Source organism: Rhynchophorus ferrugineus, unplaced genomic scaffold (assembly GCF_030347505.1).
Source record: "Rhynchophorus ferrugineus isolate W39M unplaced genomic scaffold, kcgeb_rfMv2 rfM3, whole genome shotgun sequence".
In the NCBI taxonomy this organism is placed as follows: domain Eukaryota; kingdom Metazoa; phylum Arthropoda; class Insecta; order Coleoptera; family Curculionidae; genus Rhynchophorus; species Rhynchophorus ferrugineus.
In genome coordinates, this window is record NW_027472582.1 from 74,263,911 (window position 1) to 74,286,347 (window position 22,437).

Consider the following 22,437-nt stretch of genomic DNA (forward strand, 5'->3'; position numbering starts at 1 on the left):
TTTAAAGAACGTGGATTAGTTGTGATTTTACTGAAACGTTATTTTCTCAGCTTCAACAGCCGAAACCAAGCCATCCTCCGCCATTCTGTACCCGATAGGCGGTGGCGACTGGACCGATCAGCAGAGAAGATCCATGGTGTCCCTGGGCAATCACAGTTCGAACTCGAAATCCAGTTCAAACCTGACCGGTTCTAGTCATTCAAGCCGGCACGGCGACAGACAGAGAGATAGCACACAAAACACGCAGGTAATTATGGATTTTCAATGGTATAATTGCCATACGATATTTACGATTGAAAATATTATCCATATTTGGTCCAGGGACTTCATTCACTTATTACGATAACCATTATTTTCAGCCTATGTCCTTTACGCAACAATTGCAACAGTGTTCGAGAGGCGGCAAGACTCGACCCATGAGCAAACTGCTGTCGCCGTTACAGAGCGAACCACAGAGCCCGATCTATGCGTCGCCACCGCTCAGTCCCGTGCACGATACGTCGAACAACGTTTTCAGTAAGTGTTTGGATCGATTTCTAGTGATCACCGTGCCAAAGCCATATTGTTTATCTAGGTGCGATGAATATATACCAACCAGTACTGAGGCACAACAATTTCGCCAAGCTACCCGATAACCATTTCGCTCGAGACACGCATATGAGGATAATTCTGGGCAGTTCCGGCAATTCACCCTTCGGCAAGGACAAGAAGGCCGAGGAGAAGCAGGAGAAGGAGTCGAATAACTCGAAACAAAGGTGAGGAGAGTTCCGTTCATTCTCGCCGCTTACTCTACGATTTTCCTCTGATGTTCTAGCAATCAGAAATCGAAACGAAACGGAATAGTGACGAACCCGGCCTTGCGATTGGTGGCCAACGTGAAGAACGGCCTGGACACGGCCGCCGCCAATTTAAGGAAAACGGCATCAGGTGCGAATCCCGCATCGAAGACTAACAGTTTCCATTGGAGAAAGGAGACGCCCTTGTAAATATTTAGCAAGCGGTACGCGCGAATTTTACTAGTCAATCAAATGGTGAGTACTTCAACATTTACTGGTACCCGATTCTTTAGTACTTTCGATAGCTGCAACACATTTTTTGCCTAAAATGGCAAACAAACAAAAAAATAAATAAAAAACAAACGAAGTGCCGGATCTCAGGCAGCCATGACCATTATTTTTTTCTAACATTCTTTTGTTCACAATAATACAAATCAAAATAATGTTAATAGGAATGAAGAAGAAAATCATAATTATATATTTGAATAAAACCTCAAAAGAACAACGTATACTAAAATATTAACGATTTTTAAGTATTTTGGGCAAAAAAAACAACGTTCCATTTTCAATATTAAGTACACATACAATTTCATGTTTCGTCTCTCTTATTGATGGTGGTACATTTGGTTGGAAAGTACGAATTGTATAATATTTTTGATTACAGATGAAAAACTAACCCGTAATCCACTAAAAAAGCAACGAAAAATATCAAAACAGTTTTTTGATGTTTTTTTAACGATGTCGTACTGCTTGTACATATTTTAATAAAAATAATAAAAAGTAATATGAATTCTATATTGTGAAAGATAGGATTAGGATCTAATATATTGTTAAAAATGATCCCATTTTCCGGAACAGCTCGATTTCAACTGTTTTTACGAAGTATTATATAGAGTGTTAACTCAAACATATAATATCAGAACTCTTTTGCGTTAACGCTATTTCGCTGCATTTCATTGGTTAGTTTAAATTATCATTACAGACACCTGTAAAGAAAATATTTTATTAGGGAGACATCGCATTAGTTGAAGTCACTTTTTACTGACCTATTCAGTTTGAAATAAAACAAATATACATAAATATTATAAAAATACTCTTTTCTCGAACATATTTCTTTTAAATTGCATTAGATTACAAGAAAATGATTCGCAATAAATTGTTTGATATATGTCAAAACTTCTGAATTTTTTTCTTGACAGACCTATACGTCATCCTAAGTTTGTTTGTTTTAATGATGTTTTTGTTTTCAGGAATTTTAACTCAGAAAATAAGAAAAAAAACTGCTAACAGCACCCACCTAGTCTTAATTATCAAAGAAAAGTTAGACTTCTGAATTTATTACTTTGTAAGTAGGTTTTACCTGTTTTTTGTTTTTAACTTTTTCGTTGTGGACATCTGACAGTTATGCCTTTGGCCTAAGTTCGGACGACGAAGACAGACAGATATGCTTTCAGTTATTTTTAGTATTGTGATAGAGAGGCGTAGCTCGTAATATTTAAATTTAACGTTTAAGTGAATCTGTTTTTAGGGAATATTTATACATACATACGATCTTTATTGTTTCCTGTCGTAACAGCGTAATAATAGAGTCTCTAATTTATTATTATCAATAATAACCAACGATTTATTTTTTTTTAATGGATCTTATTAATTTATCTTTTGTACAATACTAAACTTTTCACAATTTATTATTTTTTTACTTAACCTGACATTCTTTCGACGTATTACCAGAAACATTGCTGCCCAGAGGTCCCATTAAAGCATTTTCTTTTTTATTACCTAATTAAAGTTGATTGGGCGGACAGAATGTTCGTGTTGATACGTCGATAGTGATTCGTTTTATATTTTGACAGTACAGATCTCATGGTGTTCTAAGAGTGTAACGAAATATTTTTGTATTTCCAATATTAGTTAATAAGGAAAGTGTTTGAATTTCTCAGCGTATTTCGAATATGTTTTTTTTGTTAAGTTCAATCAGGCAGGCCGAAAAAAAAAACAATTTGAAATGTTTTCTGTTTTCTTCTTGTAATTATTTATTTATTTTTACGTGTTTCCGTTGAAAACTCGTCAGATAAACATTGGAGAATCACACCTGTATATCAATTATAATGCCTTTTGTATTTATATCAAAGCTTTAGTTTTATACAATTAAGATAAATTCTGCACTGTATATGTTGAGAACAGTATTAAGAATATTAAAATATATTCAGCAATAATAATAACGTTTTTCAATTATCCCTATACATTTTTATTGGATGAAGACCCAAACCAAAGTAAAAAACAATTGACGGAAGCATTAAATGGGCCAGAAGATACGGTAAGGTGATTTTACAGCACGATAACGTGCCGTCTCATAAAGTAGAACCTAACACCCGCCGTATTCTCTAGACCTTGTCCCGTCCGACTATCATCTTTTCGCATCAAATGGGACACGCGCTTGCAGAGCAGCACTTAAATCCATAAATTTATCATGAAACTAGCGACCCGCCCCTGCTTCGCACGGGTGCAATGCTGATACTAAATTAAATACACTACAGAAAAAATATGAACGTTGTATATAAAAACATAGCGGCCCGCTCCGACTTTGCACGGGCATAAAATATATATGCCTATGTCACTCAATGAAAACATGATTAAAATCGATCCAGTATTTTTGGTTCATTCATTACTGCCCTTGGCCAGCACGCATTAAATTTGGAGTAAAACAATTCCTCTTCCCCTATACTTACTATGAAGATTTCCTGCTATCTTTGGAATATCTAAATTCATACAATTTTTATTACATTACACATTTTTAAACGCAAATTTTAAATTTGTAATATCTCCGAAAATATTTGTTTAATTTACATGCTGTAAGGAACCATATTGATCTATATTAATTGCACACTGTATTTAAGGTACTTAATTCGATAAGGATTAATGCCGTATTGCTTAAAATAGCTTCGTAAATAAGCCATTTTCTCACGTAAAAAGTAAACAATAAAAATGGTTAATGTGGGTTATCCCTAAAAGATAAACATATACCATCGCGGACTTTTTTGTAGACCTTTTTATGGTGTACAATACTGTAGTACATTAATTTGATCTAACTCGTAGGGTTAGGCAGCGTTTTTGCTAATTGCTAAATAAGCCTAAAAAAATAGGTTAATTTACGACATCACGTTAGAAACCTCTAAAATTAGCAATGTTGCCTTAGTATATTATGCATGTATTATACATATAAACCTTCCTCTTGAATCACTCTATCTATTGAAAAAAATCGCATCAAAATCCGTTGCGTAGTTTTAAAGATTTAAGCGCACATAGGGATATAGGGACAGAAAAGGCGACTTTGTTTTATACTATGTAGTGATATAGGCATGATGTATAGCATCAAATGGCAAATACTTAGAATAAATACATTTTTCTATTTTTTTTTAAAGACTATTTATGTAGTTTTTTTCCGAAAAAAAAACCGATAATCTGTAAATGGTCTGGTCTGGCCGGCCACAACCAGGCCGCCGGTAATTTTAATAAGTATTAAACATTTTTAGTCACAAAATAAATTAAAACGAACTAATAAAAATATTGATTCTTTGTGACGGTGACACTTTGCATGGGAATACAAAATTGTTACTTTTTCTCTCATCCATATATGCCTTTTCTGGGATTCCGATATTTTAAAACCAAAATTATGCAAATCAGCCCAAACGTTCTCGGGTTTTAGCGACACTAACGACTGCAACTCAATTTTACATATATGTATGCAATGTAGAGAGTCTCAATGAACTCCTAACATTGATAATATCAAGAAGGGCGTGGATTGGATGTTCTATTTCACTTAACAATTTTCTGTAAGAAACATTGTGGTCGAAAAAGAAACCAAATCATATATCTATTCATACTTTTATTATTTTATTCTTGACATTAATAATTACTAACTATTTATTTTTGAAAAAAGCATATAGTAACGATATCTGTCCAACATATTTCGGATATCTCACATAAAAAATTACATATTCTTATTGTATATATAATGGTGATATTTTCTCAGTCCCATGGGCACTCATCTCAAAATAATATCATCGTGCATGGGAGACACTATATCCGGACCCGTCTCGCGCCGCCACCCACCTCACCAAAACAAATTAAACGGGTTTTAAGAAACGATATTCTTAACGATAATAGCTTCCGATAAAATCATAACAGTAAGCTAGAAACAATCGGGAAGCGGTGTGACACGGGCCGCCGTAACCGAAAAAATAAAAACATACATACATGATAAATCACATGATCTTTTTGTAAACATCTACATAAAAAATTATACAGGTAAAACCACAATTTAAAAAATTTCATAATCAGCATCATCATCATCATTTTTTACACGTCGTACAAACTAATTGGCGTTAAAAAACTCTCGTCACTAGAAAAAATCATTAAAATCGAATATACTCACCGCAAAGAAAATATAACCAGATTGAAATCAAAAGGGATTACTTGGATTACAATAATAAAACATATCGCTATTAAATGATCTCAACCATATGACAACAAGGCACATTTCTACTATATACATAAATATATATGTTATGTACGTAAAATGAAAATAAAACTTTAGAATATACTGTATTGTCGTATGGATGTGGGGCTAAATTAAAAAAAAGGAAGCGTCTTTAATCGTAAAGTCAACGGATAACATGTGGATAGAACTGAAGAGGTTGTATCCTACCATTCGTGTTAAAAATCTGAAAGGAAAAAATGCACGAAGCTATTAGTTCGAAACATGAACATCGACGAAGTGTTTCTTCAGCGGGGCCCTCTGATCTTCGCCGAAACTCTGAAACCGGTTCACGTGTTTGGTGAAGGTGAGCTCGGGAATGGTCTCCAGAGGCACGGCCACCTTGCTCACGATGTCGGCGTGCTTCGACCAGGAGCCGAGGAATTTCAACCAGTCGTTCTGCTGGCTCTCCGTCACCGTGTCGCTGGAGAACAGGTATTCGCATCGTATGAAGAGCATAACTAACGCGGAGACTCCAAACTGTTAAACAAAACAAAAATATTTTTTAAAGTTTTTATCCAATATGTATTAAAAAACCAGGAATGCAACGTTATCAAATCCTTAATACTAGTCCATTTTCGATTTTTATTACTTTTCTTGTTTGATTTAAATTAGTATTGGGAACTATCGACTGTTTAGTAACTAACTACTGTTGACTATCGACTGTTTGAATCGCTATTTTTGGTTTGACTGATTTTGTTACTATTTACTATCGACTGTTTCAGTCGTACTTTTAGTTAGTCTTTTTGATCCTACTAGTTTCATTCGACTGATTTTTAACGTACTGACTCTGTCGTCCTAGCTGCGAGCAAAAATGTACCCAATATATGATACATCGATATAATATGTAATATATATAGTTTTATGATTTTTTGGTAGTCTGCTTATAAATAACAATATATTGTATATTAATAGAGCAGCAGTTTGGAACGATATTTTTCAAGATTGTTAATGTAATATTTTAATTACTCTCTCTCTCGATTTTAATAACAAATAAAGCATTTACTTTATTTAAAAAAGCTCTAATTGTTATTGTGTGATCATTTTTAATTATGTCATGAATTAGTTTTTTTTTCTATGATTAGGTATAGGTATATGTTTAATTTATGGTTATTGTACTTCTTTAGGTTTTAGGTTTTATTTAAGTTCTATTGCATTGTCTATATTTATTATAGTATATTATTTAAAAATAGCAATTAAGATATTAAAATACGATAAAACATTTGTAGGGTATTATTCCCTTTAGATAGAAAAAATCCATTCCTTAAAAAATAGTAATTACTATTTTCAGTCGCTAGTTTTTTGACTATTGACTGTTTTGCGACTATCGACGTGGAAGTTTATTATAACCAAAATATGGTACTACTGTATCCACATCCACTGCAATATTACTAGACGTAAAATCAATTCAAATAGCTACGAAGAACTTGGATGGAATATAGATTGGAAGTAAACGGTAAAGTAAACAGACGGCAAAAGACAATATTTTTTCTCGATTAAATCCAAGTGAAAAATGATAATAAATAATTCCTAACCCTAATAAATAAAAGCTGAGTTGTCAAGAATAATTAACATTTATGGTGTTGATTAGGTGTAGTTAAAAATCATGCACAATGCATTACAACTAAGGACATATACATCAGTTAAGTAGCGGCAGTAAATTGGAGTATCAACGTTATATACATTAATTTTTTGAAATTATAGTTTCAATTGATGACTAAGTACGTTTAAGCAAATGAAAACATAAAAAGACTAAAAAGTAGTGTTCATACATCAAGAAAACTGTCATACCATAGAGAGACCATCATACATACTGTTGAGGTTGTCATCAATATGAAAGATGAACATTTAATTTAAAATTCATTAATTTTCCTGCTTTCTTTTGGTTCAAGCAGCTCTTACACTTTTCAACATATCTATAGAACATATAGCAAGGAAGATAAAAGAGAGATAAACGAAATGAATTTAAAAAAGAACTTAGAAAGGAATTACAAACATAATTTAATACCAAAAACGAGCATAATTTGTTAGAAATAGAGATAGAAGATGAAACTGAATAACTTTCCTTGCAAACAAAAGAGATTTCAACACATATTCTTACCTTATTCAATAACACGAAATATAACGGTGACTTGCCCACGTGACTCAACGGAGTGCTCCTGTTGTTCTCCTGCTTCACCACCTCCACCAATCCAGTGACGATGTCCAGTATGTTTGATATCGAGCAATTTTGTATAAATCTGAAAAAAAAAAACAACGACGATTCAATTGATAATAGTCCCATTTAAGTGAGGCGATAGATTAAAGTTACTGTTATTACTGTACTTTTATCAGAACACCCTCATTTAACATATATATGGGTACGGTTTAGTCGCGAGCGTTCATTTAATAGTGCTAGTCTTGACACGGAAAAATGTTTCAGATCTATTTGGTCGTTTCTGCGATATTACTACCTACTGGTTTGATTGGTATAGCTTATGTTGTTTACTGGGGCAAATTGACGCAGAACCCCATAAAATGGAACAAACTGTGTAATGGTATTTCAACGTTGCTTCTGGGTATTTTATATCTGTACAGTGGCATTGCTCTTTCGAGGGGTTATGATCACGTAATATACGAAAACAATATTGATGACCTGGCGATAATCAACGATACCTTGGCTGCAGATAGTTACATATCGTTTTATCCTGAGGTATGTATTATAATAGTACGTATTTATAGCAACTATTACAGAGTAATACTGTCTATTCAATCTCTTTTTACAATCATTTGTTTTGAGTCATGTTTTTGTAACAATTTTAATTCTTCATTTCATTTCTCATTTCTGTACTAATCTAGAATTTTATGTAATTATTTACTTTGCTATAATTTATTTTATTTTACTCTATATTTTATTTGCTCTATATATAACACTTGGGCTGAAAAGTCCCGAGCGTAACAAAGGAAACGCATTTTTTTTATTATTCGAAATTGGCTTTATTCAACAACGTAATTTCCTTCTTCAGAGAGCCACACAATCAATCGACACAGCCACGCGATTTATCTTTTGCCTCAAAATAGGCCCGTCGCCAGTTGCCGCCCACTCAGATGAAGAGTGTGATCCATGTTTCATTCATTGTCACATATCCACGCAAAATTCTGCTTTGTTACGTTTAAGCGTGACCAAACACTGTTAAGAATCATCAACTCGTTCTTGTTTTTGGCCAACAGTGACCAAACGCGATACCCACTTTGCACAGAGCTTTCTCATAGTCAAACGCTCATGCAATATAAAATCAACACGTTCTTTTGATATCTTTACGATGTTAATTAACTAATGCAATTTTTTCCCATCCAGAAGCAGTGTCAAATTAGCACGAAATTGTTTTTGAAAATAACAAAAGTAGTGTCATTTTTATCATAATAATTCAAACTTATGAGTAGAATATCACGAAATTTTAACTGTTTTCTTTTGAAGGTTGGTACTAACTAAAAAAGGGGTGAATGCAATGAAACTAGCGCCATCTATGTGTTCAAATTCTTCTGTAAATACTGTTCTCATCACTATTTTATCAGATTTTTTTTGGTTCTGTATTTTTTAATTGCTTTCCTTTCATTTTTAAGGAATTTCTTGAATTAATAAGTTTATATAATGAATAATAAATATTATATTACTCTTAACAGAGTTCAATTTCTTCATTAGTTCTTTACATTCCTCCTTTCTTCCATTTTAATTCAGTTCAGTAGAGTTTATTTCACCTATTATGTAGTTACTCATTTTTCAGTCAGCCTCTATTATTCTATTCATTCTGATGCCCGAAAGATTTCTTGGTCCATGTTTTCTTTTGCTTTTATTGTTTTGTTAAATCGTGCTTTCTACCATGAATACAACTTCAATTTAGAAGCTGAACTTTCCACCTTCTTCCATGAGTGTATGTATATCATTAATACAAGTATATTCTTTCTATTTCTGTTATCAATTTTTCTATATTTTTCGCCATCAGAGAATGTTGAGTTTTTTTTATCTATTTTGAACTCTTATTTTAATTCTTCAGGCAAATAATTGTTAGTATAATTTGGTTTTAATTAATATTAATCTCTTTAACAAGATTATCATTAATCTCTAGAGCGAAAATGAAGCTGAGGATACCAGAAATAACAAAATCAACTTTCTTCAGAGATACAACGAACTAGTGCAAATGTCCATAAACAATAAAACCAAAAACATCTCTAAAGAGATATCTCAAAGGAGGTCCCGCAGACTTACGTCAGAGAAACAAACTTTAACCATGGAAGAACAGAACTGCTTTATGAAAATTTTTCTTTATCAAGCACTGTTGGGTAAGAGAAATGGTGAATTGTCTAAACGGAGGTTTAATATGTATTTTTTACAGTTTATTCTTTCATCAGTTGTATCGTGTCGCTGATATACGTTTGCCAGACCTGTAAAACCGATTTAGCATCTTCAATACCAGAACTATCTGTCAAACAAACTGGCGTTGCGAAAGGATTAACAACCAAGAGTAAACAAACAACTTTATATAACTGTGTTGCCACCATAGTACTGCCACAAATTTTCGTATCGATATTATACGGAATCATGAACACATCAGATTATCAACCGGAGATTACGCTGAACAACTTCAATCCGGATATGTTCAATTTCAATGTCACCCGTCCCGACAATTTAATCAACGACGTCTTGGAACAGAGCAACGGTACCCATCATAACGAAACCCAACTTATCCTTCATCGAATCTACGGCATCATCGACAAATTCAAACAAAACAAAAACGATCACGATCTCGCCAAGGCACACTATTTCCTCATGAAACATTTCGTCGACAAGGCCGTGCGAAGATCCAGCGTGACCTGCTTCAAGGACAATCCGTACTTGAAATGTTTCCATTTGATCGTGTTCGTGTTTCTGTTCTTCCTGGTCGTGTATTACTCGAAGCTCAAGCAAATACGAGCATCCGATAATCCTGATTTAAACAAGTGCATTTTGGCGTTCGTCTGTTTCTGGATACCGTGCGTACTTGATATTCTGGTGAAGATGTTTCTGATGGAGAGGGAAGCCGACGTGACTTCTAAAATACTATTGATGCTGGGCACGATGAATAGATTGTTCTTTAATTTTAGAGATGTGGCGAATTGTAAAAGAATAAGCAATCAAGTCCAAACCGTACAGCCTGTAGTAAATGATTGTCCTTAAAAAACTTTAGTCATACATAAGAACGACTTCATCAGTATTATATCATAGACAAAAGCTACCAAAACTGGAAAAAATGTAGTTTTATCGTTATAAAAAACCGTTAGTAAAGCTTTTTCCAATAACAAAATACCACAAAACACAATTATTTTATTTAGATTAGAATTGTGTTGTATGTCAAAGCCAAAATGAAATGAAGAGTTGAGATGCGGCAACATTGGGACGTTTTGATGTTACAAATTTAGATGTATGTACAAAATAACTTTGAATAGACTATATATTTCTATTAAATGACTCGAACAATTTTGTTTCTTTTTTGACAACATTATACAGGGAACCAAATAGAAGCATCTAGATATAAAAAAAGCATATGTTCAGACATAATCAATGTTACGGTTAAGATATCTCTCGGATGTCGACGCTGACACAATTTCAAAATTACCAATTTTAAACCAGGCAGTTTTAAAACATAAATAAAACTATTTCTCAAAAATGTTCAATGAAGCTGAAGATAATGTTATAAACGAGAAATATCAAGGCTTTCAACAATCAAAAATTATGGAGAAAGAAACTAAAGAATGGAGATGTCTTACCTTTTAAAATAAGAATAAAATTTGGGGAAGATATTATCACCGGCTGTATCTCTTCGACCTGTGATTGGTAAGCTCAAAAGAACCCTGGTCCACACCTCCTCCTGCTGATTAGCGAATTCTCCGTTCAAATGGGGCAGCAGTCTCAACAGAAGCATCTAAATAGAAAAACAGACGACGATCAGTCGTTGAAACAGAAATTGCGATGGTTTTTCCCCACCTTCCCCTTCCTTATATTCAGAAAACTGACAAATTTCTCTTCTTGTAACCAGCAATTGATGATTTTCATGATGTAATCGTGTTGGCTCTCTACCACGGGCTCGCTCTCCAACTTGAACAATCGGAGCACCTCTTGTTTTTGCTCGGGAGTGGGTGCTTGTTCTAATTCCCTTAACCTGATGATAAGAAAAACATTACTCTGCAACGAACGGTGGAACAAACTATTTCTGGTACAGTATTTTTTATTTAACAAACAATAACTAGTATTAGAATTTATAAAATGGTTTTCAATAAAATAATGCAAAACCCACCTTTGTTTCTGCTTCATTTCCCTCCACTTTTCCATATTACTAATAAACATAGGATTCTTGAGGTCCTCAGCTCTAAGTAACAAGGAGTAGAGAGCTTCTAGTTCCAGAAGGAGCTGTTTGATTTTTCGCGAGTCTTTCGTCGGCTGGGCAATATCCTGATCTTTCTCGGGCGTTACAATATCCATATCTATAATCTTCCTTGGGGCAGTTACAGAACCACACTGCAAAACAATTATCCATTATTATTATGCTTATGTATATATTTACTTGTAGTGTCAGTCCCAAATAATATGAACAAATAAATAGATATTGGTATTGGTGTTTAAGAAAAAACAAGTCTATTAATTTTCCCATACTCATTAAAAAGACGCACATAAAACTCTACATCATAGGTGGTGTGGAGTTCAACGTAAATATAATTAAATACACTGCTAATCTACAAACTATTTTGACTGTATAATTAGCTGTAGTTTAAGTTAAAGCCAAAATAAACTAAGTCATAGTTTTGCGCGGTTTTGGCGTCATCGATTTAGATAACGTGAGTTTACTGTTTTATTGAACTAACTATATATAGATATTTCCATACCTGTAACTTCCCCAAGGAATTTTCGAACTGTAACGGTGTATACACCCGAGGCGTCAGCGTATTGCCGTCTTGCCTCTCGCTATTTTTCCTTTGCCTGCCACTGTTGTTCGGAAACCGACCGTTCCTGTCATTGTGGAGTTGATTATTCTCTTTGTTGTTCTTCAGTTGCCGTTCTTTATGTATCTATAACGTAAACAATGTATTAGGAATTAATTCTTATCATTTTTCCACTAGTATTGCCAATCATTTGACCAATAAAGCTTGAAATGGCATTTTGGCCTGTCGTTAACGTATTAAAGTCAATGGTGAATAACAGATGGCGCTGATGAGAACTAACTCCTAATCGTGGTATTCCAAATGTTGGACTTACCGTATAGTAATAGTCATCAAAATACGGGGTTCCCGTGTTCAGCTGTAACATTTGAATATTGAGAAGCCATTGTTTATCCTTTGCGGTCATCAAGCCGGCGTACTCGTCTCGTACCTGGTACTCTTGTTCTTTGTGATTCGGCCTATACAGACACCAAACATCAAGAGTTATGGAAGGATCGAGTGGAGCACAATCAACAAACCTGTAGTTACTGTTGTCGCGCCTTATATGTTGGTATTGAGGGCGCTGCTGTTGAATCTGCATGTTGTTCGGGTACATTCCCCTCGGCGGTGGCATAACGTTTGGGCATTGCCCTTGATTCGGCAACACATGAGGAGGCGGCGGGAATCCAAAGTGGTTGTTAACCTTAAAACATATTTGCTACTTATTAATCGTGCACAAATTTGGTGTAAAAAGGTTTTCAATATTATCTCCATTATGGTGGATGCAACACATGACATTTCGTAATTCTCCCCGCCATCAGTGGTGCTCGGGAATAATAATCGGTATAAGACTCCGCCCATCGAAAACCGATTCTTAACGACCGATACATGTTCGTTACATTCGTTTCAGAATCAGACAATATTTTCCTCCTAATTTTGTTTCAGTTAAAAAGAGACACAATGCTGTCTGATAAGTTCGAACACGTAAACGAATAAGCGTGGCAAAGTCGTCCGGTTGTCAGACGTACACAAAATTCTTGAAAGCAATATAATAGGTTAGAACTCTAACCTATAAACTATTGTGGCTGTGTAATTAACTGTAGTTTTTAGATGTACTATAATATATGTATATATTAATACATAATTAATGTATATAATTTGGTAATATGTTTGTTTCATTATTTTATTTAAAATAGAATTTTGTTGTATGTCAAAGCCAAACTGAACTAAAACTCAGAGTTGATGCGGCAACATTGCGACGTTGAGACTAGATATATACTACATGTAACCCGGCGACATAAGTAGTGGTGCGCATATAGTCTTTAAAAATTCGGTCTCCACATTTTTATGAACAAAGTTGTACTTGAATATTTTGTGTTACCTTGCATTTTAATAGAAAAGTTGTTTTAATACTCACTATTCGGAAGTTCTAATGGGAAAGAATATTTTTTATTTGGACTTATAATTTGCCGCGATAGTTAAAACAGAAAAAAGAAAATGAATAAAATTTCCTGTGCTCAAGACCCACGAAAGGTAAGTATTCAAAATTAATTGCAAGATATAAAATAATTCAGTCGAATTAATACGACAAAAATGGGTATTTTATATTTCATATATTTTCTCTTTGTTATTTACCCTTATTGGTTTCAGTAGATTTTCAAATCAGTTAAATGTTAAAATATCACATTATAAAGCGACAATATTATTTGTTTTTGAAAAAATATATATTAATTTCATTGTATATATGTTAAAAAATATATTTAAAAATATAATTTATTCTCATAAGTAAAACTATATGTACTTTTTTTCCTTTTAATAAAATGGGAATTCAGACAAAAATTATAAAATATATTAAGTAATACTGTTACATTAATTAAATGTTACCTGATTATAAAAAATGTATCTACCTATATTAAAGGAAACAACACATCAAAATTTGGCGCCAAATTTCTCGAAGTCTCAATTGGCTCTAAAGATAAAATACTACCCAAATAATAATTTTTATACCCAAAAAGATAATTAAATAAATATAATTTTTAAAAAATTACTTACTGGTAGAGGATACATAAAACCAGGAGGCCTCGGAGTGCCATTGGGTACCATGTGAGGGACCATTCTTAATGCGGCTCCTAACAAGGGATGTGGCCTAATATGGGTTATACCAGGTGGTGGCATACCTACAAAAATTACCAATTATATAAGAGGAATACAAAAATACACAAGTACTTACTTATCGGTGGCAAATTTGGTGGTGGGATTCTTGTATTTGTATGCTACAAGAAAACCAATATTAGATACACCTAAAAACCACTTAATTTGCTCCTACCTGTAATAAATGGTGATAAGCCGGCCCTGATTGCATCGGCAGTAATGGTATTCTAGAATCTTGAATTTGGTGGGGTCGAACTAAAAACCAACATTTTATTATCCACAAAACAAATGTGCCAAAAACTTACCATTTTGCTGTGGTGGATTGTTATTCTGTGTTGAACATTTCAAAAGATTTTTTTCTAATTCCTCTACAGTGCATATATTTCTAGAATGATTTGGCACCCCATTAGCTATACTTTTTTTTGCTCTCTGCTGATGATTGGCCTGAATCTTTCGTGGTTTAATTTCAGCAACCTGCATCAATAAAAGACAACAATGAAACTTACATTTTTGGTAGTTCACTTAAACTTACAAATTTAGTCACTTCATCCAGAAGATCTTCCGTAAAACATTTGTCAATTGCAGCCTGAAAGCATGCATATGTAGTTGAACTGTCTAAAAAAGTACATGGTTATAAAATAATAGCATAAACATAGTTAAAACAATGTACCTGGTTTGGATTGTTTTGTAATCTCATTGATCTCAGCAAATTGTTCATGCTGTTGCTCCCAATCATCTGTAGAGTCACAAGCTCCAAATGTTTCGTCATTTAAAGCGTCATATTTCTCCTCATTCTCAAAACAATCGTCTTCATCGGGTAAAATACCGTCTTTCTAAAAATAAAAACATTATTGTTATAAACAAAAAGCTATCAGATTAAATAAAAAACATTGACTGAACTTAATGATAAAACCGCATAATCAACCTCTAAACTTCCTATAATAACTGAAGATATAAAAACCTGCATGTTATTTTTTAGATTACTCATGTATGCATTACTATAAAATTTCAATTATAGGGAAAGCTTACCTTTAAAAGTGGATCTCCTTTTAACGAAGTATCAAAATCAAAAAAAGAATTTGCCATTGGATCTTTTTAAAACGGACAATCTCATTTTACACATTCACATAAAATTATTTCTGTTTTTTGTCATTTCCATATGTTCATTACCAACAGCGTAAACTCAAAACTTTTTAAAGAAAGGAAGTGTTTAAAGTTTATATATATAGTTCCCGTTATGTTATTAATACTATTCAATTATATTACAGATAATTCTGACAATAATGCAAATATACTTTGAACAACTACATACATACGAACAACTTTGAAATACAAATTATTTTTAGAAAGTGTTTTAAAATACGGCAAATATCCACTTTCTTACGGTATACTAGACAGTTCTAAATGACGGTTGTCATATTTTGAAACTGTTAGTAACCTTAAAAATTTATTAGAGTAAGGTAGGAATGTCGGCCGTGTATGTAATAACGTAATATCGATATATTGGAAAATAACAATTATATTAATTAGTTATAGTTTTGGATGGATAAAAAATATCGGCAAACACAAATGTTAATATATGGCTCCAAAGAATATAGTGTAATGTCGTTAATTTCCTTTTTTTTTTCAAATCGATATATTTTTAAAATACAAGTCAACAAATATCGATGCATCCAGTATTCCTATTATAAGGATGTGATGATTTATGTGACACATGTTGACTGATTTCAACAAAGTATTTATGATAATACAAAAACTTGAATGTTAAGTATTAACTGTATTTGTTTGTTTTTCGTTACCCCAATCACATATCATTATCATATCACATTGACTTTTAAATTCACATAATAACAGCTCTGATACTGTGTCATAATTTGTAATTTTTTAATAATAATTTTGGGTTAGTTTTGTCATATCATGTTGGCATTTAAAAGTAAGGTTAACATTAAACAAAATTAATATATTTAAGAAATATGGTTGACGAAGGAACACGAAAAACTCTTAGTAGTATACCCCTTTTGAAAACAAATGCTGGTCCTCGAGACAAAGAGTTATGGATTGAAAGGCTGAAAGAAGAATACCAATCGTTGATTAAAGTTAGTATTTATTTTCAAATTTACATTATTCTATAACCATATGTTCCAGTAAGAATGTGGTTGTTTTAGTACGTGCAAAACAATAAGACAGCTGATAATGATTGGTTCCGTCTAGAATCCAATAAGGAAGGAACAAAATGGTTTGGAAAATGTTGGTTTATCCATGATCTGTTGAAGTATGAGTTTGATGTGGAATTTGATGTAAGTTTCTTTCATTTCTAAAAAGCATTGACATTTAATTCAGTTACATTATCCAGATACCAATAACGTATCCTAACACAGCTCCTGAAATAGCTTTACCAGAGCTAGATGGCAAAACAGCAAAAATGTATCGTGGTGGTAAAATATGTTTGAGCGATCATTTTAAGCCGCTTTGGGCAAGAAACGTCCCTAAATTCGGTATAGGACATGCTATGGCATTAGGGGTAAACTTTTATTACTTCTTTACTAAATTCTCATTTGTTAATTTGTACCTATATTTCAGCTTGGGCCCTGGTTGGCTGTGGAAATACCAGACTTGATAGCAAAGGGTGTTATATCTTATAAAGAAAAAGAAGCCCCTAAATGAATATTTTAAATTAAATTGATATGTTAAGTTACAGGTTTTTAGAATTAATATAATGTATTAATATATATTTTTTTGCTATTTTGTATTTTATTCATTAATTAAACATAATTAAATGTAGAGCACTTTTTAAAATTCGCTCACTTTAATTATTTTAAAATAATCTCTTTAATTTCTCATATCATTTCATGATTTGACATTTCAATATTTGTTAAATACATTTCTCACTTCTTGGATATAATTGGATTTTTAATTCGAATTGATTTTTAAAAGCCTTTTAGATCCTTGCATAGACCATAAGAAATCGACAATTAAATTTGAATTGTAATAATAATTTATATCAATAAAATATAAATGTTAAGGCAACTAGACTATAACAATGATAAGTTTACCTAAAGCGTCTTAAGCTGAAACTTCTGACAAAAACAATATTCTGTTAAGCCACTACTACTGTTAGGCGACAGGACGGTCCACCTACTGTTGCGATGGTCCCGCGTTCGAATCCTGCTGGGGTATAGTCGTGAATTTATTTTTGTGATTGTCCTAGGCAAGAGTGCAAAATTCGACAAAGAAAGTGATGCTATTCACGTCAGTAACCAGGCTGGATAAGGCATGATGTCTTCTGGGATATGCCAGTGGGTAGGCTTAATGCCGAGGATCGTGGTTCGGAGCCCACGTTAAACTGTAGGTTCAGTTCAGATAAAGCCTAGTTGATAAAACCATACTTTAAAATATGTATAAAAAATATTCTGTTAAAATCTAGTAGGTGTAGACGCATAACGTCAATTCATTGACGATTTTTCAAATTTTGCCGGCACAAAAATACCGAATATTACATATATTTAACAATTACAATACTCAACAATTTAAGAACTAATTAAACGATATAGGGGGGCAGAGGCCAGTAAATACCCAATAGATGGACGCAATATGGAATGCTATAAGGCAATAGGTCAAAACAGCTTTCTTACGGTTCTCAAGTTACTTTCACATGGTTGTTAGACGTGTAATTGCTTGAAATCAATCGAGTTATCCGTAAACTTTTATTTTTCTTTTGCATCAAAAACGTTTCAATATATTTTGAATACATGATTCTCATAATATTTCAATCGTTAATAATTTATTATAATAATGCTTGAAAAATAAAAACAAGTAATAAAATCTATCGTGAATTTCAATATATGTTAAGATTTTATTCAGTCTAATTTAAATTTTGACATTAGAATTGATTGAAAATGCTACAAAATTGTTTTACCACTATCTTTGTTTGTATGAATCATTCAAGGCAGCCTCGATGTGTTGTAAATTTCGTATCAACAGTTGCAAAAGACTTGTATTAGTCATGTCATTGTGATTTTTTATGAGTATTGAACAAAAATTGTTATCAAATATAATTTAGTTCAAAATTATAGTATATATTTAAAAACTACAGTTAATTATACAGCCACAATAGTTTATAGGTTAGAATTATAACCTCTTATCACGATTTCTTTCAAAGATTTTGAATACGTCTAATAAACGGACGACATTGACAGGCAGCATTGTGTCTCTTTTTGACTAGAATAAAACGAGAAGCAAAATTTGTCAGAGTCTGAAACGAATTTACAAATTGCGACCGGCAATACATTAAACATCTTGACGACGTATGTACAAAAAAACTTTGAATAAACATTTTTGAAATGACAATAACGTGGTGGATCAAATATATATTAGCATTTAGTTTTCCTTTTATGGTGCTTATTTTTGTTTGTTCTTTAAATAAGTTTTAATTTGTTTCTCTTTTGCTTTTATGGCGAATAACATACCGGTAGTAATAATGGATCTGTTGTTCATATAAATCGATTTTCAGGGCATTGTACTCCATTAGGTAATATAACGATTTAATTTAAGTCTCACGTTTGAACGTTTCCCATAGTGCTGTACCCTCGGCGTGATGTTCACCCACCCCAACTAAAAGAAAGTGTTCTGGTTCATCAGGTGCTCGGGTCAAAACATTTGTATAGGATAGATTCCTCCTTAATTAACATAAATTTAAAATAGTTAATAACTATTTGTTTTAATAAAGTAAATTATAGACAACCAGCGTACTTTTTGCAAACTTAAAAGTCTCTTGGGTGTAAACAAGCAGTGTTTGCTTAATACGGATATCTAATTAACATATTATCGGCGTCCAACGATTAAAGAAAAAAGTAAAAGTTTTCTTCCTGACATTGAATGTGCAATTTCACCAGTATTGCCATTAAATCTGATACTTAAGCTATTTGCAACCATTACGAAGGTGTGTTTATTTGCGAATAGGGAATTTTATTGGTCAATTCAAACCATCAATGTTCTAAGAGTGTAGAAAAGTTATTCACATTTTTGAAAAATATCATTTACTGAGGACCTCCCAAAACAATGTCCTTTTTTAGTTAGTTTAATTATTATAGTTATATTAATTATTATTATATACATTTTTTTTAATTAATTAGGATTAAACTTTTCACGTGGCATTTAGTAGGTTAGTGTAAATCATTTCTAATAGATGGCGCCATCAATGCGTAGTAAAATTTTATTTGAATCCTGTGAATTTAATTTTTTTTAACCTATATAATTTTGTTTTTTAAATTAGTTTAAATGTAGAATAGAATATTCCATAAGTAACTTTGTATTATTTAGAACATTTAGTATAAAGATAGAATGGATTCTTTAAAAAATTCTAGTTGATCAATTGAAAAATAATACCTATTCTCATAATTGGTGGGTTGTTGCCGGTTTGCTCGCATATTTTCTTTGTGCCGTTACAGCCAATCGGCCAAATAATTGGCTTTAGTAGTTGAATAATAAGCTTAGTTATATTTTATTCTTAATAATTCTTGGATCATTTTATTTTTGTTAATATATTTTAGAGCCTTAAAACTCTATAACTATAATTCCAATATATAAATACAATTAGTGCAATTGAGCAATATCGCATGCTAAATTATTCTTATTATTTATAACCAAATAGTCTTTATTTATAACCAAATAGCTGACCAAACAAAATTAATATATAGTCTTTTCAATAAAACAACTAACGCACGTCATATAAATATACTAGGGCGTCGCAATGTTGCCGTGTTTACTTTTTATTTTGTTACGTTTTTATATTTTTGATAATAAGTAAAAAAATAGCATATTTCGTATTATGTCATAAATGTAACAAACGCTTTTTTAACATTAATGTATATAATAGAACAATTGAAAAGTCTCCGGCCTACCATAGTAAAATACATTTTTTTGTCAAAATTATTTTTTTTTATTCAACATGATTCTCTTCAAGGGTGATACACTGATTATAGCTACTTTTCGGTACCATTTTTGTGGTACGATTTGTCCTTTGCTTCAAAATAGGCCTCAGTTTCGTCGATCACCTCTTCGTTCGATGAACAGTTCTTCCCAGCGAGCATTCTTTTGAGATCTGAGAACAGGAAATAGTTGCTGGGGGCAAGATCTGCAGAATACGGTGGATGAGGAAGCAATTCGAAGCCCAATTCATGGATTTTTGACACGGTTGCATTGTCTTTCTTTTTCACTTTCTTTTTCTTATTTCGTCTTTCAAACGGTCCAATATGTAATAATAGCTGTTGATGGTCCTTCCTTTTTGAAGGTAGTCAATGAAAATTATTCCATGCGCATCCCAAAATATAGCATGAGCTTGCCAGTCGACTAGCGTTTGTGCTGTCCAGTTGGATGACAGTCGATTGGACGTCGGAGTGAAATGATGGAGCCATGTTTCATCCATTGTCACATATCGACGCAAAAACTCGGTTTTATTACGCTTGATCATCTTCAAACACTGCTGCGAATCATCAACTCGTCGTTGTTTTTGGTCAAAAGTGAGCTCGCACGACATTCATTTTGCACAGAGCTTTCTCATACACAAATATTCGTCGTATAGAGTGTCTGCTATTTCATTCAATTTCAATTTACGGTCATTCAAAATCATTTTGTGGATTTTTTTAATGTTTTCGTCAGTAACAAACTCTTTTGGGCGTGTACAAATACTTTTGAACAATAACAAAAGTTGATTCACTCAAAATGCTATAATTTACAAACTAATGATCCAAGAGCTGTCAAATTTTTACACGCATATTTTGAGAGTTAGGGCTAAAATATATGGATTTAGTTCTAGTAGCGCCATTTAGTGTGTCGGGGACTTTTCAATTGACCTGTTAGTCTATTGTACTTTCTTTTTCTAAGTCCTTTTGTACATACGTCATCAAGATGTAATGTATTTCCTCCCGCAATTTGTAAATTTGTTTCAAAATCAGACAATATTTTCTTTCCCATTTTATTCTAGTTAAATAGAGACTGATTAGTTCGAAGACGTAAAGGAATGAGTCGTATGTAAAATTCTTGAAAGCAATAGTGATAAGAGGTTATAACTCTAACCAATAAACTATTGTGGCTGTATAAATAATTGTAGTTTTTAGATGTATTATAATGTTTTTTTTATTACTCTTCGTGAGTCCACAATCTGCCCTATTGGCAATAAGTATTTCTTCTGTTTATATTATATATACATGTCATGTAGAAAATCACTTCATTAAGTAATCTTCTGTATAAAATATTATCTTAATTAATTAGTCTTATTCTAATGCTTATTCTAAACTCTACATATGTCCAGTAATCAGATCAGGTGGTGTTAAACGTTTTAGTCTACGCACTTCACTATCACGTCGCATATTTAGCTGATTAGCGAGTACATTGGGATGCCCTGACACTCTTTCCAAGTACTTCACACAAACACGTTGGATTACACTCGTTATAGGTTCTAGAGGAATATCGCGTTGTATCACTTTATTTGAAATATAGTACGGAGCATCAACAACGGCACGCAACACCTTATTTTGGAACCGTTGAATGATGGATATATTAGATTTGCTAGCGGTACCCCATAGTTGAATTCCATATGTCTAGATGGGCTTGAGTATAGACTCATACAGCAATACCTTGTTATCTAATGATAACTTGGATTTGCGCCCAATGAGCCAATACATTTGATATAATTTTAGTCCTAGTTGTTTCCGTTTAGAGAGTATGTGCTTCTTCCAGGTTAGGCGTCGATCTAAATGCATACCAAGATGTTTAACATGCTCTGCTTGGGGATTATAATGTTAAAATAAATTATATTTGATAACATTTTTGTTCAATTATTTTATATATATACGAATTTTGTTGCATGTCAAAGTTAAACTGAACTAAAACTTAGAGTTGATGCGTTTGACCTCGCAAATTTAGATGACGTATGTGCAAAATGATTTTGGATAGACAATATATTAAATATCCGTTTTATGTCGATAGAAGAGCCCATTCCTAATATGCAAAAAAAAGAAGAGGACGGCCGTTTAAAAGGCCGGT

General features: G+C 32.7%; 4 protein-coding genes across 13 annotated transcripts in view; 3 read left to right on the top strand and 1 right to left on the bottom strand.

Annotated features, from left to right (window-relative positions):
* The window catches only part of LOC143192364 (uncharacterized), a 28,782-nt gene extending 25,784 nt beyond the window's left edge, over positions 1-2,998 (top strand). For all 7 annotated transcript variants that reach the window (XM_076397658.1, XM_076397659.1, XM_076397661.1 and 4 more), the window contains 5 exons: positions 51-247; positions 360-516; positions 575-755; positions 815-1,031; positions 2,027-2,998. In XM_076397658.1, the coding sequence (XP_076253773.1) occupies positions 51-247; positions 360-516; positions 575-755; positions 815-986 (707 nt within the window). In that variant the 3' untranslated portion in view covers positions 987-1,031; positions 2,027-2,998. The remainder of the gene's footprint in view (positions 1-50; positions 248-359; positions 517-574; positions 756-814; positions 1,032-2,026) is intronic.
* Positions 2,999-4,647: 1,649 nt separating this feature from the next.
* Patr-1 (Protein associated with topo II related - 1) lies at positions 4,648-15,817 on the bottom strand. The gene is made up of 15 exons (XM_076397707.1): positions 15,424-15,817; positions 15,065-15,227; positions 14,927-15,009; positions 14,700-14,868; positions 14,570-14,649; positions 14,474-14,516; positions 14,296-14,420; positions 12,783-12,946; positions 12,581-12,722; positions 12,211-12,393; positions 11,625-11,845; positions 11,315-11,489; positions 11,098-11,252; positions 7,415-7,553; positions 4,648-5,793 (listed from the first exon to the last, which is right to left on the bottom strand). The coding sequence occupies exons 1-15, from the start codon at positions 15,478-15,480 to the stop codon at positions 5,527-5,529; spliced, it is 2,166 nt and encodes a 721-aa protein (XP_076253822.1). The 5' UTR covers positions 15,481-15,817; the 3' UTR covers positions 4,648-5,526.
* On the top strand, positions 7,647-10,639 carry LOC143192391 (uncharacterized). Its single transcript, XM_076397740.1, has 3 exons — positions 7,647-8,005; positions 9,420-9,633; positions 9,687-10,639. The coding sequence occupies exons 1-3, from the start codon at positions 7,727-7,729 to the stop codon at positions 10,505-10,507; spliced, it is 1,314 nt and encodes a 437-aa protein (XP_076253855.1). The 5' UTR covers positions 7,647-7,726; the 3' UTR covers positions 10,508-10,639.
* Positions 15,818-16,102: 285 nt separating the features above from the next.
* Ufc1 (Ubiquitin-fold modifier conjugating enzyme 1) lies at positions 16,103-17,136 on the top strand. Of its 4 annotated transcripts, none has more exons than XM_076397770.1 (5): positions 16,103-16,129; positions 16,364-16,490; positions 16,560-16,691; positions 16,748-16,915; positions 16,975-17,136. In XM_076397770.1, the coding sequence occupies exons 2-5, from the start codon at positions 16,368-16,370 to the stop codon at positions 17,056-17,058; spliced, it is 507 nt and encodes a 168-aa protein (XP_076253885.1). In that variant the 5' UTR covers positions 16,103-16,129; positions 16,364-16,367; the 3' UTR covers positions 17,059-17,136. The 4 variants fall into 4 exon arrangements, with proteins under 4 accessions (XP_076253885.1, XP_076253884.1, XP_076253883.1 ...); XM_076397769.1 differs by having other exon boundaries at positions 16,121-16,162; XM_076397768.1 differs by lacking the exon at positions 16,103-16,129 and adding an exon at positions 16,170-16,294.
* The last annotated feature ends 5,301 nt before the right edge of the window (positions 17,137-22,437 follow it).